At 39.9% G+C, this 14,611-nt stretch overlaps 2 protein-coding genes across 2 annotated transcripts; both read right to left on the bottom strand.

Moving 5' to 3' along the window:
• Positions 1-227: 227 nt before the first annotated feature.
• Positions 228-2,281, bottom strand: LOC6560159 (lysosome membrane protein 2). The gene is made up of 4 exons (XM_001987623.2): positions 1,551-2,281; positions 1,091-1,484; positions 754-1,001; positions 228-674 (listed from the first exon to the last, which is right to left on the bottom strand). Exons 1-4 carry the CDS (start codon positions 2,163-2,165, stop codon positions 408-410), a joined length of 1,524 nt encoding a protein of 507 aa, XP_001987659.1. The 5' UTR covers positions 2,166-2,281; the 3' UTR covers positions 228-407.
• Positions 2,282-4,137: 1,856 nt separating this feature from the next.
• Positions 4,138-14,163, bottom strand: LOC6560719 (scavenger receptor class B member 1). The gene is made up of 7 exons (XM_001987622.3): positions 14,113-14,163; positions 8,849-8,962; positions 6,816-7,068; positions 6,571-6,744; positions 5,927-6,498; positions 5,735-5,856; positions 4,138-5,257 (listed from the first exon to the last, which is right to left on the bottom strand). Exons 2-7 carry the CDS (start codon positions 8,901-8,903, stop codon positions 4,871-4,873), a joined length of 1,563 nt encoding a protein of 520 aa, XP_001987658.1. The 5' UTR covers positions 8,904-8,962; positions 14,113-14,163; the 3' UTR covers positions 4,138-4,870.
• Between the last annotated feature and the right edge of the window lie 448 nt (positions 14,164-14,611).

Here is a 14,611-nt window from a genome sequence, read left to right as displayed (position 1 = left end):
ATTACTATCTGTACTTTGTGGCAAATGTTAGTGAAATGGCGCAACCTCAAACCAAGTCGCCGGTCTTGAACCCCTGAGCTTGGCTTTGAGACAGTGGATGGGGATGGGGATTGGGATGGGGAAATACAGCGGTCTGCCTTTCTCCCCCTCCAACTTGTCTCCATCCCTTGTGGCGCTTGACAGTTGACAGTTGACAGTGCGACAGATAAGGTGAAATGAGGGGCAAATGCGATGTGCAACCAAGCGGTAATTACGTATATTTTGATTATTATTATTAATATTCACTAACAGAGATAAGCAGAGCCCAACGAATTGATGTGTATGTGTATGTGTGTGTGTGCTTGTGTGTGTTTAAATCTAAATACTATAACTATATTAAAAAAGAATTTTATGAGATATAAGAAAGTCTATTTGACAGCCTGCTCAGTGGTGCACTTGAAATCATGCTGTGGCTTCGAATTCAGTACCGTCTCCAGCTGTACATTGGCAGTGCCACAAATCTTTCGATACAGCTGAGCATAGCTGCAGAAGCCGCAGAGACGCCGTACCACGCTCAGCAGGCACCACGTGGCAGCGATCAGCTGGAGTGCCATCAGGATTGGCTGCAACGTGGGCACCACTTTCACAATGAAGCGTATCATGCCGCTCACAAAGCCAGGCAACTGATCCATGTCCTATGGATGAAGTAAGCGATGCGTTCAATTTGAATACTCGACGTTTTTTTCAGTGTATAGCAGTGGTGGAGTTACTTACAAATTCATACCAAAAGCCGGGCACAAACATATGGCTCAGTTTGCGCAGTTTCGGACTGAAGGACAGGTCGGGCAAGGCTGTACAGGTTTGAAAGCGATATTTCTCCTTGATGGGTATGCCTGTTGTTGGCTCCAGCAGTATGAAGGGCTCATGCTCCTCCGCATTGGGACTGAACCCCTCGAAGTGCTGGCTCCAATTGTAGCTGGTCCCATAGAAATGTGGCATCGAAAACGCCGATGAAGCCTTATCTAAATTGCAAAACAAAAATAAAAAAAGAAGAAGAAGTAAAATCATGATTCGTAGAACAAATACGAAGTTTGATTGTGGCTTGACTCACTTATCACACAATGGGACACATCGAACATGCCGTCATGCAATGGGACATTATAGCTCCTGGCCAAGCAGGCGGGCGGCGTCTGATTGACCTTGAGCAATGAGAAGCGATAGGTTTGGAAGCCCTCATACTCCTCATCCCGTTGATAGTTTAAGGGGAGGACGCGACAGGATTCGACGGCCGCTATACTCAACGGAGTGTCCCTCTTCACAAGGGGTGAATACAAAGAGTTATCGAAAGATCCCGCCACTCTAGTGGGACAACTCTCGTCCTCACTGTACTCCTCGAGCTCCTCAACGTGCTGCTTATCATTGAGGGTTTGGATGCGGAAGAAGTTGTCGATGCCATGCTCCGTTCCTATATTCACCTTATAAACCTCCTTCCTCTTCTTGAGCGCCTGTTAAAATGAATTTTGTGTTTTGTTTAGGCAACCCAACCAAGCGAATCAGTTCGATTTACTCACATTGAAGAGCAGGCCACAGTTGGTGTCTAGCGGCATCACACTGCTGAGCAACTTGAGCGAGGGACGCGTATATTCCCAAAGAAAATAGTTAACGCTATTTGACAAAAACACCGGCTCCCCAATGGTTAGGGCATTGAAAACCCTCAAGGCAAAGGGATAATTGTGGACAACCTGTATGGCGGAGCCCAATAGAACGCTATTGAACTGGATTATCGTCTTATTGAGAATATCGGGCGAGACGCTCTCCTCGGGCAGAAACTTCATTTGCCGATAGCGTTCCTTGCTATATGTTACACTACTCCCTGTCCTATTGAGGATGTCGTTGTAGCCCAACATGCCGTAGGTAATGGGTCCGACCTCTTGCAGCTTGATCTTCGAATCGCGTCCATCGAGGAACGCCTCCGCATTGGTCACATTGAATAGATAGGATTTCAGCTTGCCAAACGGCGAGTTCACCCAGCTGTCCATCGTGGGCATCTGTTGGCGAAAGCGGGTGTGCTCCTGGGTCATGGCATGCTGGTAGCTGATGCGGCACGAGATCACAAACAAAACGATGTTCAAGACGCAGAACAGCGAAAGTATCGCGATTTTAAACCAGCAACAACAATTTGCCATGATGCACTGCGTCCGGGAACTCTACAGACTCTACAGACACTACAGTTTCCACAGAGAGCTGGATGATTGTGCGTCCGCGTTGGTGAAATCACGCGATTCGTTTGATTTCAATAGCTAATCGCTTTCGAATATTCGTGTTATTTTAAATCAAAAAAATTATATGTTTTTTATTTTTATTTTCAGATTAACTTATCGCAGGGTCCCTTCCTCTTCTTAGGCCTCTGCTTGAAAACTATACAGCAGCTCAAAATAATGAATTCAATAATTAGCAATGCCAGCAGATACCCTGCATAAAGTAGCTTTAATTAGGCACCATTATAGCTTAATAATTATTTTTAATTTTTATTTTATTTCTTATTTAAACTCAAATTGAAATGTTTCTTTCTATTTTGGCTATAATTTAAAAATATAGTATAGATAAACATACAACTTATGATAGCGCTAGTTCTCATAAGTATCTTAACAAATTGTCCGTTTTAGTACAAAACTAATTACTTTGTCGAGCCTAGCTCTCAAATTGTCTAAGACAGACGCAGAGACTGCTGTGCAGATGAATAGATTCTGGCCTTATTCTGGAAAGTCTTAGCCTTGAATTTATACTGTAGCAGTTTGGCTAATAGTAATATACCCGATTGGGACACTCTCGCTACTGCATTGTATATTTATTATTTATTTATTTTTTGTGTTTAATGTCGAGTAATATACACAGGCTATCAGCAAACTGAGGCCAAACGACGCCACCAGCAGGTTCAATATTAGCGATAGCGATAACGACTTAACTCCTGACCCGAGCATAGAATTTACGCAAATCGTACTTCAAATGAATGTACACAGATTAATTTAATGGGTCTGCTCTGAATCCCCCCCATGTGGCATCTGCATCCAGTCCGTGCACCTGGCACATGGCAAGCACCAAGCAACAGAATTGCATTTTTTATGGCTAAGCCGAATTTACTATAGAAACGTGAATGCTTTGATGATTAAGAAATTTAGCTGGTTGTCGGGCGTGGATCGTGGATGTGGCGTTATCAGTCACAGACAGTAGTTGTTTATCAGCACGGGACAAGTGAATTGCACTTGCCCCATGCTATATGCTCTGTCTGGCCCATAATTCAGCACAGTGAACTTTACTTAAGATGATGCCTCGAGAATAGGTGTCTAAATTGGCACAGATCCGGTCTGGCATCTGAAAGTGATTCTACGCAGAAATACGTAGGCAAAATCTTGCTCTTGCATATTAACCTAGCATTAAATTGAAATTATCAATTAATAAAAAAAAAGTCTATGCATTCTGAACTAGCCGATACTCTGTACGATCTTTAAGAAAACTGCGTGAAACTTAACGAAAAAATAAAAGCAGGCATTTTCAAAAGTTATGTCTGCAAATGGAATATTCGTTTAGCGTAAAAGTCACAATCTTAAAATAATGTTGCTTGAGTTACAATAGTAGAAAAGAAGTCATCCATTCCCAGGGTACAATATTCACATGGTTCAGTACTAATTTGAAATCCAATCCAACAGCATAATTAAAGAGGCAATATAATTTTGAAAAGTGTCTCAATATTGATAAAGGCAAGGGCAATTTGAACCTCAAATCGGCTTTCCCAATTTGAACTCAATTTTAATATAGAATTTAAGCTCAATGTGACTAACGAACAGAGAATTCGATCAATGAATTAGACCCTGAATAATGTTCTATCGATCACCTTGATAAAGTTTTTTAACCCTGCACAACCAACGCAAGTTAAAATTAATTGCAGAACTTAATTTATGCTTGTCATAATAAAAAGCAATTAAATATATTTCAAAGTACTTGCGTTCCATTTATTGCTAGCAAATATTATTAAAAACCCAACTGGATAATAGAAAAGATGAGCTTATATAGCATAGAGAAAATAAAATCAATCAATAATTGATTTTTGGCAGAACATTAAGATGCCCATTAATCGAATTGAGAAATGCGTTTTATGTGTTTGTATGTGGCTAATTAAAATAATAGCGTAATTTATTGTACACATTAAAGTCATATACATTATAAAGATATTGATACGATACATACAAATAAGTATACACATATATATTATGTATAGATATTATTAATTATTAATTGTTGTAGTTCGTTTAAAACGCATCGGAGAAGTTGCCAGTCCATTCAAATTTTGGTCTAATCAAGCACATTTATATGAGGGACGGAACTTGAGAGAGCTTTTGTGAACATATATACATACATATATATATATATATATATATAGATATATAGTTTTTTTTTTGAGCGTATTATATTTTTGTTGGTTGCTTGTGACTTATTTGGTCTGGTGCCGTAATACCGGACAATTTAATTTGTTTTTGTTGATCTTTAGTGACATAGAATAATAACAAGAAATTTGAGACTTAAAGCGATCACGACCGTTTGCCAGAGTATCATATCTAGATACTCTTGCAATTTGCATAACTTTTACATACATACATATTAAGTACTTACAAGACGAGGACCTACCATACACATACGATACATTCAATACATAATATAAGTACATACACATAAGTCTTCCCAGCTCCATTTTGTTCTAGACTAAACGCTAACACACCCGCAACACCCACAACAGCCGCATGCGTTATGCGTTATGCGTTTTTCTAGCTAAAACACATATCTAACACTAAATCGCCTATAATCAAGAAACAACACACAGAACAATAATATGTCATCAATATCGCACATTGCTGGGATTGGCATCCTTGTTCTGCTTCTTGTTCATGTCCACCTGTGCAGTGGCCAAGTAATTGGAGCCCTCCAGGTGGAGCGTACTCTGCCTGTGCGAGTTGCGTATCAAGCAGAATGTCGAGAGCAGGAGCAGGGCCACGCCCAATGCGAACAGCGCCACAATGAGACCCACACGGATTTTGGGTGGCACCGTTTCGGCGAAACGCATCAGACCCGTCACCTCGTCGGGCAGACGATCAATGCCCTCCTCGAACCACAGTATGGGGAAGATGATGTCCGGGAAATTGGCCACCTGCTTGATGTCAAACACCTGACTGACGGCCAAGTTGATCTGGATGCGAGCCCGCACACGCAGTGTGGTGCCCATTTTCTAAAAGATAAACAGAATAAAGGATTAACCATTAATCGAAATCGAAACAGAAAATTGTCCTCTAAATTGACATAATTAAGATATTTTGTAATTTCCCAATTTAATAATAGAAATAGAAAAGTGTTCCTGGATAAATATTTATCTTGTGATTTACTAATTTTATGGATCTAGATATAAGTCGAAATAGAATGGATACAATGGATATAATTAAGATATATATACATATTTGTTCTGTACACCTATAAACATATTTGTATATAGATTTGACAATCAGATTTGAGTACTTTGACTGATGACTATACGAGTATATGGTAAATATAGACACAAAAGAAGTACAAAGAAGTTCAAAATCAAATGTGATGTTAATATATAATGCGATAAGCCGATTGCAAATCCATATAGAAAATATTATGAGCATTTTCTGAGTCTAATCTCTGCCAGCGAGTCGCCGTACAATTTTACGGATAGTCTACTTACGGGCTGCACATCAAAGAAGAACTGATGCTTCTCCTTTTGTGGCGGCGAAATGCCCTCAACTTGAGTTCTCAGACTTTCGTCAGCCAAATAGAAATGCGGGAAGCTTAGCATGATGGGAGAATCTTAAATAGGAAATATTAAGAGCAAATTAATGAACAACTAAATTCAGGTAGAGAGTCGCTGATCACGTACCGTATTGGCACAGCGATACATTGAAGAGGCCGTTGGGGGAACAGGACGGCTTGCCAGCTGGGCAATAGCACATGTTATCAGGATGACTGTCGACATCGGCGAAGACCCATTCGGGTGGGGTGAAACGATAGCCGGGCACCTCGTTCGAGGTTATCACCTCCTGTTCGAAGACCAGTGGCATCAGACGGCACAGATCCTTGTCGTAGACCTCCAGCACACGGCTCTTCTCGATGTGGGGTGGAAAGATGGAGCCATCGGTGCCATCGAGACGATTGCAGTTGTCCGTTGCCCAGTGCGGCAAATGGGTGCGCCCATTGTACTTATCAATGATGCCATAATTGTGAATATCATCGACGCCCGTGTGCACGGTAATGCGATCCGATGAGGTGCCATTCTTGCCGTAGAGCAGACCGAACTCCTCATAGGGCAACTTCTGCTCCTTGGGCACCACATCCTTAGCCAGTTTCAGCAGCGGATCCTCATAGCCCCAAAGCAGCTGTCCGACGGACACTTGCACGAACGGCTTAATCTTCAAGATATCCATAATGCTGGCCATGGCCAAGCGCAGAAATCTATCCGAAGAATAAAGTTCAAGATTCAAGAACGAAACCAGGTAAAAGCATTTAGCAATTATAGGTGCTCACCTGGCCGCATGTTTACTCTGTGATGTCGCACTTAGCATGGGTATATTGGGCACAATCACAACATCGTCTTCGGGCCCAGCGGAGAGATCTTCGCGGAACGTGTAGATCTTGCGCAGATTGTAACTCAATGTGCCATTGTCATTCTCCACAATGTTCACCTTTTCCCACGTTTCGCTGTATGTTTTGCAAAATTGATCCATTACATTCGAGTGGGGCAGGGGCGAGGGGTAGGGTTTACTACTCACGTGTAGACATAGGGTCCCACCTCGTCGACAATGGCCTTGGAGCCATTGCTGAGGAAGTCGTCGGCATTTGTCACATTGTACACGTACAAGCTGATGCGGGGCTCTACGGGTGGCTTGGCCCACCATCCGTAGGTCTTGGCGCCGGGTCGGAGTGCTATCATCCGATTAACGATCAAATTGATCAACACCGAGAATTCGCAGGCCACCAAAATGCCGCCAATTATCAAAATGGCCGCAATTACAATTGTGATCCCTGAAATTAAATACAAAACACATAATTGCAATGAAAATTCCACATGCTTGAAAACAGTATCAAACAATTTGCTGCAGTGGATTACTCAATCGATTGCTATGTCAAATCCAATGAGTCAGTCGGGAAACTCAGTGCACATTCTGCACCCATTGCACGTACTCCTCTTGAAATATACTCAATGGGCGGGGGCTCAAAAGATTAAAACCTACTGATTTGATTGAAAGCTGCATTATGGTAATATAGCTAAGTGAGTCATCCTATACAGATATGTTTGCCATGAGAATATGATTATTATTTTTGAATCAAGATCCTGCAACCTGCATTATTTAAGAAGTAGTCTACTTTTAAACAAAAAACTAGTTTGCTTGTTTCATGAACAACATTCCCATTCAACCTTGAGTACATTTTTACATACATTTTTTTATTTTATTTATTTTAATTGAAAAGTGTCGAATTTAGTATTCTGTTGATTGAATCAATACTCGTCTCAAGTCGCGCTTTCAGCTTCTTCTTCTTGGTAATATATTTCAGTAAATTACGGATGGGTTTGTTGGATTGGATATTGAATCACCTAATTATAGTTAGCTAATGGCTTAGACTTAATTATCGGTACAGATTTAATAAGTTTTTGTTTCTCGCTATTGCCAATCCATTTTATAAGATCTTTAAGTGCATCTTAGCCTTCAACCTTTATCCGCTAATTTTTTATATTATTGTAATTAATTCTATTGCCATGCTTAAGTCAGTTGAAACGAATTCCTGAAAAACACAGGCTGCAATTATATATTAATCATTTAATTGAATAATCACATAAATTAAAGTCGGACTACGTTAGTTAGAACAACCAGTTATCCTACATAACACTTGATGCCAATCGAACCTACTAGTTTGCCATCGGATCATTCCAGCTCTCAAAATAATCATGCGCATTAAATTACATATTTACGTAATTTCAGAACGGAATAATATTTGATTTGGGTGAATCATGAAGAATGTGTGAAAACAAAAGTTGACGCTGGGTAAACATCGGCTATAGCTGACTGGCTAAATAGCTCCCCAGAAATGTGTGTAAAAGACCTTGACAGAACCAAGCAATGTCGTCTAAGCGAACCGAGCAACGCCATCCTCAAACTATAATATATATATATATATATATATATATATAGATATATGTATATGTATGTATGTATAGTATTTGCTTTGAAATCAATTAGAATTTGAAATTTCAATACCTGTATAACCAGTCACAGGAAACAACAAACCCAAAGATGCATGAGTTCCGCAAGTTTCTGATTAGCTCCATTGACTAGCATTTATATAAATAATACCTGTGTTTAGTAAAAACACTAAACACTGCAGCTTTGTGATAATAAAGTACCGTTTAGTACTATCACTCAGCGGTAGTTAATGATATGTGCATGAATTGGCACATGCTGGAATTTCTAAAAAATGTTTAACAATTGCAATCGCAGTTATAGAGCTGGTTGTCTTTAAATAAATATTGAATTTAACTTCAATGGTGAAGGGAAATATTGTTATTTCTTTTATAAAGAATATGTGTATTGGGGTATTTATAGGAATCTAAATTATATAAGCTTTTTTTTTTTGTTATCTTTGCATTATTTAAATCGTAACTTTCACTATCTGGCAACGTCAGAACAGTTATAAGTTTATTCAGTTCGATGCGTCTGAATATTTGATTACATTAAGCGCAGTATCTGATCTTCTCTGAATACCTTAGTATAAACGATGTAACTTAATCGCCTAATGAGCTACTTACACCATTTGCGCAGATATGTGCTGGATAGTTTAGTGCAGAGTTTGGGTCCGTTCATTTTAGTGCTGTCGTCGTTGTGCGGATGTCAAATGCTATAAACACCTTCTGGTTTCTGAACTGAAATAGCAAAAATAGCAAGCGATTAAAAAAAATCTGGTTTTGAAAGCAAGAAAAAAAATAAATACAAATAACGCTGAGAATCGTAAAAACGGCTTGTTTATGAAAGTCAAGCCGAGAATGCATTGCCATCTGATACGATATGATATGACAGCCAGTTGATTGCCGGGCAAAGTTCTACAACTTGGACTTTGATGATAATGAAGATTGCTATAATATAATTATGATTATAGATGCCTCAACATTTCTGCGTATGCTTTAAGGCTAAAGTGTAGCAGCAGTCAAGTTTAACTTGTTAAGAGCATTCTTCGCTCTGAACCCCAGTTCCAAAACACACAGACACGTTCCGGGCGGGCTGGCCTTGTGCTGTTGCTATTGTTGCTCTTTTCTTCTTTTTGTTTTGTCTTTAGGTTGATTTATCAGAGACGATTCTTTTTGCGACGCTTTTTTGAATACTCTCTTTTGTGCTATGCAAAAATGTTTTGTAAAGAACCTTGCCCAGTCAGCAATAGTTGTGGAAACTTTGCGGGTCTCTGCTTAAAGTGCCTTCAATACGTATTTCTTTCTAGAGTTGTTTTCTGTCAGTTTGTTATAGGGCTTTGTTTTAAGCGCTTTGTTATTGTTGATGTTGTTAATGGCAATGAGCTGTCTGAGCCCTTACAGGCAGTACAAGCACTGTGCTGTCTGTACATAGCCAGACCTTATATAAATGAGCCTAACCTCCTAACCTAGCCTGACCTAACAACAGCAAAAACAATAAGCCAACAACAACAACAACAACAGGCTAGCAATTAAATAAAAAATTTACGTTTGTTTTTTTTGCCAAAACGCTGAACGTCTTAATGACACAGACTCGAGAGTTTATCGTATACACGCATGTATTTAAAAATATTTAAAAAATTATATTTTAATTTTGGCAAACACCTTGACCGAGGCCAGGGCTTTATAGTCTTGGTTGTGTTTTGCTGTGTTGCTGCCGCTGCTGCTGTTGCTGTTGCTGTTGAAGCCCTCATTTCTATAAAGCATTGCTGTTTGCGTTTTTTGCTTTTAAAATACTTTATTATTGACAATTGCAGGCATAGGCGCCATAAAACATTCAAAAAAATTGACTTTGATTAGCCCGACCAATTTGCACGTCTCGCACGGGAACAATAAGCAAACAGCAAACAGCAAACAGAAAACAGAAAAAAAAATGTTTTTAATTGCTTGTGCGTCAATTGATCAGTTGATCTGCCTGTTTACAATGCAAGTCTTTTCACCATCGCCGAAATGTAGTTAAGATTTCGATTCCGAATTCAAGGTGGCACCCATAGGCCAGATAACATGCCAAACCTGAGATACACCCAATAACGCATTTCAGATATGCAGGTACTTGACTACATGTGTGATTGTCGCATTTGGCTGTTTGAGTTATGGGCACGTTTCAGATACGCTTTAACAAACGCATATCTTCGTGTCGGCCAGTTTGTGTTTATTTGCGGTTAAACAGCACTTGACCATGTCACGGAAATGCTCAGTTACTCGCACCAAACCACAATTGTATGTTTTTCTTTTAATTGCGATATTTTTCTTTATTTCTTTCTTTCTTCTTCTTTTGCATACCATGTACCCATTAAATTACAATAACAACAATCATTTAGAGATTAAGCGAGTATGAACTGAGCTGGAGTCAAGCAAAGTTGTTAGAGAATATCTTAGAATCTAGAATGACGAATAATTTAATAAGTAATGCCAAGGTAAATCTGATGTAGTTCAACGTACAGTTGAATCAGCTGAAGCAATTACAGATCGCTCACGAGTAGTTCGCTTAGCTAACAATATCTCCGGGAAAGTTCTGATTTATTTTATAATAAATAAATATTGTTTATTTAATAGAGCTGATGCCTGAGAAATTGATGAACAACAGCTTACAGCTTATTCCATAGCAATGGCAATAAAAGGGTATCCAAAGATCTAGCAGGTTTTAAATACAGTATGAAGCTGGTGTAGAGACTGACAATCAATTATTATTATACAAATTATAGGGTATCTTTTTGATCAATATGATCGAGTGCCGCTGCTAGTTCAAAGTTTGCACTTTGAGCCAGACACACACACACACACATACGCACACACACACGCACACACACTGAGATGATTTTACTGGCTTATTTCACGCTCTGAAGGTCAGTCGTCAGTCCGCTGTTTCATACAAAACCGATCAGATAGAAATATACATACAGCTATTGACGCCAATAAACCAAAGTTTGGACCATGTCCCGCCCTCCACTCCACTTGGCTTCACTCCACTTGTCCAGTTGTTTGCGCACAATCGACAGAATGCGCGTTGAATAGTAATTAACTAATAATTATTATTTTGTGCGCTTTTTGGCGACATTCTGCTCATAATCATTTGGGGGCCCCATCATTGAGTCGAGCTTTGTATGGGGCCATAAATCAGCTAAACAAATTGTTTTGGCCACTGAATGCCAAGCTGAATGTACGCAAATCGTCTGCCTTTTGGCTCTAACAGCGAGTCCATTGAATGCCAATTTAGCGAAAAGTATTCATAACTATAATATATGATTTGCAATTCACAATTGTTGTTTTTGTATTTTTATTTTTATTTTTTTTTGCTATCCCCATTGATTAGAAATTTAGGCAGAATGTGGCATTAAGTGGATGTCCAACCAGGCGTTACAAATGATATATTCTATGGAAATGCATTCGATGTTTACACAGTTAATCTGAGCAATTTCTCAGGGGCAGCTCGACAGCTTGAAATGCATTGTGAAAGCATATGCATACTTATAATCTTGTGATATAAACAACAAATAAATGTATAAATATATATATGTCGCTATTCACCGGTGCCAGGTATTCAAGCAGCGGCAATTCTTATCATCATAAATAAGCACAGATCGAACAACATAAATAAACTATGTCGGAAATATTGAATAAACAAACTTGCGCAAAGATTTCTCAGCTGCGCCCTAAGCTAGGCAATGGAAATGCCATGGAAAAGCGAAAAACTCTTATCGACAACGTTTGAGGCATTTAGAATTGGGCACAGAAAGCAACAAATTACATTCCATTAAATTTATAGTTTAATAAGTGCCACAGCAGCTTATCGGCAATCAGAGTTGAGGCATTCGAGCATAATTGTGTTGTTTCGCAGCTTTTCATTTGGGTTCTAGTAACTGTTGTTGTTGTTGTTGTTGCTGTTGCTGTTGTTGCTGTTGTTGGCTGCTTTTTAATTAGCAGCTGTTGGGCGGGCGCTTAGCGTGAAATAGCTGTGTGCTTAGCCAGAATTAAACTTCAATAGAAACTTTCTTTCTAAATATAGTGCTGAGTGGGCAACAAGTCAACTGGCTGACAACTTGGCTAATAGCTGGCTTTTGCTGATATGAGAATCGAGCTGAAAGCTGAAAGCGATGTACACGAATACATACATATGTACACAAGTACACACACACACGTAGCCGCGACAGCAGCATGAGCTTGAAGCAGAGCACACTTGCAGCCGATTGAGACGCCGCATAATTTCACTGCGTTTAAATGTTGCACAAACACAGCAACAGCAACAGCAGCAGCAACAGAAACAGAAACTGTAGCAGTAGCAACTACTTAGTGTAAACAATTACCCTGACCCAATTTTTATAAGCAACGTTGTTGTTGCTGTTGTTGTGGTTGTGGTTGCTGCTGCTGCTGCGCTTGCCGACACTGGCCGGGCCAAAAAGTGAGCGACGAGCCAACAAACGTAGCTGTTGACAATTTTTGTTTTTTTTTTTTTGGGTTTTGCCTGCTTAATAATGTTTTTGCTGTTTTTGTTTTGCTGTATTTGATAATATGTACAATAAAGTGATTCAAAATTGTTACTGCCTTTTTTTTTTGCTAACAATGGCGTGTCAATGGCACGTCTCAGTAACAACTCCAGTTCCATCTTGGCAGTAGGTCAGTTTTCTGTTGAGGCAACATGGCCATGCAAAGGGGAGTAGTGGGGGGGGGGGGGGGGATGTAGTTGTAATGCTTTTTAGAGACAATGAGCGACAATTGTCGCGCCTCACGCAATTTTCGTAAATCAAACGTGAATCATTTCAACAGCTTTGCAAAAAGGGACTTTTACTTGCGCCCCTCTCTCTTTCTCTTTCTCTTTCTCTCTTTCTCTGAGTGAAAAAGTGTGTAATAGAGAGTCAGGGAGAGAGTGTGTGCGTCTGTGTGTGTGTGTGTGTGTGTAATTTGTCGCTCAGTTCAAAACGGATATATAGCAAAGCTGCTGTTTGGCTATTTGGCTATGTGGTCAGTTCAAGTATTTATATATACTTATATATATTTGTTGTATTTTTTTTGAGCGTTGTATTTTTGTTGTGCGCGCTTCACTTTGATTTTGATGTTTAGCTTTTATTTCGTTTTGAGTGGCTGCTTCTTCGTGTGGCGTCAACAGCGAAATTTCACTTTTTCCACATAAGTAATCATAAAAACTATGCACGTACATGTGCACACACACACACACACACACAAACACACACACACACACACACACACACACACACATAGTCACTCAATTTTGATGTATGCATGCATGTACATCATGTATGTATGTATGCATATATGCATATATGTAGATACTCATGTATCTTAACGATTTTCCGCTTTGGCAGCGCCGTTAAAGTCAATAGGCATGTTCATTTGGTTTCATTTGGCTGGGCCGACTCCGGCAAGGTCTTGCACCACTCAATTTCTGAGATATCTATATATCTATAGCATATATATAAAGATATATATATATATATACATATCGATGTGGCACATTACGAATCTTATGCAGAGCTTGCAACTTTTACTGGAATGCGCCTACTGCTGTGCACAAGGGTAAAAGTACACTTGTTGCCTGTTGCCTGTTGCCTGCTTTGACTGCTTTGATTTAGTGAAAGAGCTAAAAGACAAGCCGCTAACAGCAGCAGCAGCAGCAGCAGCAGCAGCAGCAAGAGCAGCAACAGGCGACCGCAGGCATTTCAAAATAGTAAAATTAACACATAGACAAATACACACACAAACACACTCGCACACACATACAGCAAGTCAGAGCGAGCACGAGTCAGCGGCTTGAACACTATTTTCTATGCAATCAAGATTCTTGGCTTTAAACAGCAAAATGTGTTTTAACGCACCCGGCAAACGGCAGACGGCAAAACGACTTGAACGCTAGCAAAGTCGCTGAGTAACTGAAGACTTGAAATGCGCGCACAGCGAAAGATGTTTAGCCAGCGCAGGCAAAAGCTCAAGCTCAGCTTGAACAGTACCACTACTATTGCGACAAACAGAAACAAAACACAAAAAAGCAAAAAAAAAACCCGATAAACAGGTAGCAACAACGTGAACGGTCAGCGACGTCGGCAACATCGGCGTCAAAAGCGAGAGTAAGCTTCACTGCTCCGACTGCTCCGAGTGCTCCGAGTGCTCCAAGTGCTCAGAGTGCTCAGTGCTCAGTGCTCTGTGTGCTCAATGTTTGCTTGGGTGGAGTGCAGCGTGGAAGCTTTTTTTGCGCTCTCGCTGCCTTGCAATGCATTGTATGATAAAAGCTCGATTGAATGCCGTTGTCATGCATGATTGTTGTTGCTGCTGTTGCTGTTGCTGTTGCTTTGTTGTGTTGCTCGCAGCTTTTGTGTG

The sequence above is a fragment of the Drosophila grimshawi genome, unplaced genomic scaffold (genome assembly GCF_018153295.1).
Source record: "Drosophila grimshawi isolate 15287-2541.00 unplaced genomic scaffold, ASM1815329v1 contig_1369, whole genome shotgun sequence".
Lineage (NCBI taxonomy): Eukaryota > Metazoa > Arthropoda > Insecta > Diptera > Drosophilidae > Drosophila > Drosophila grimshawi.
This window is presented reverse-complemented; position numbering and strand designations above follow the sequence as displayed.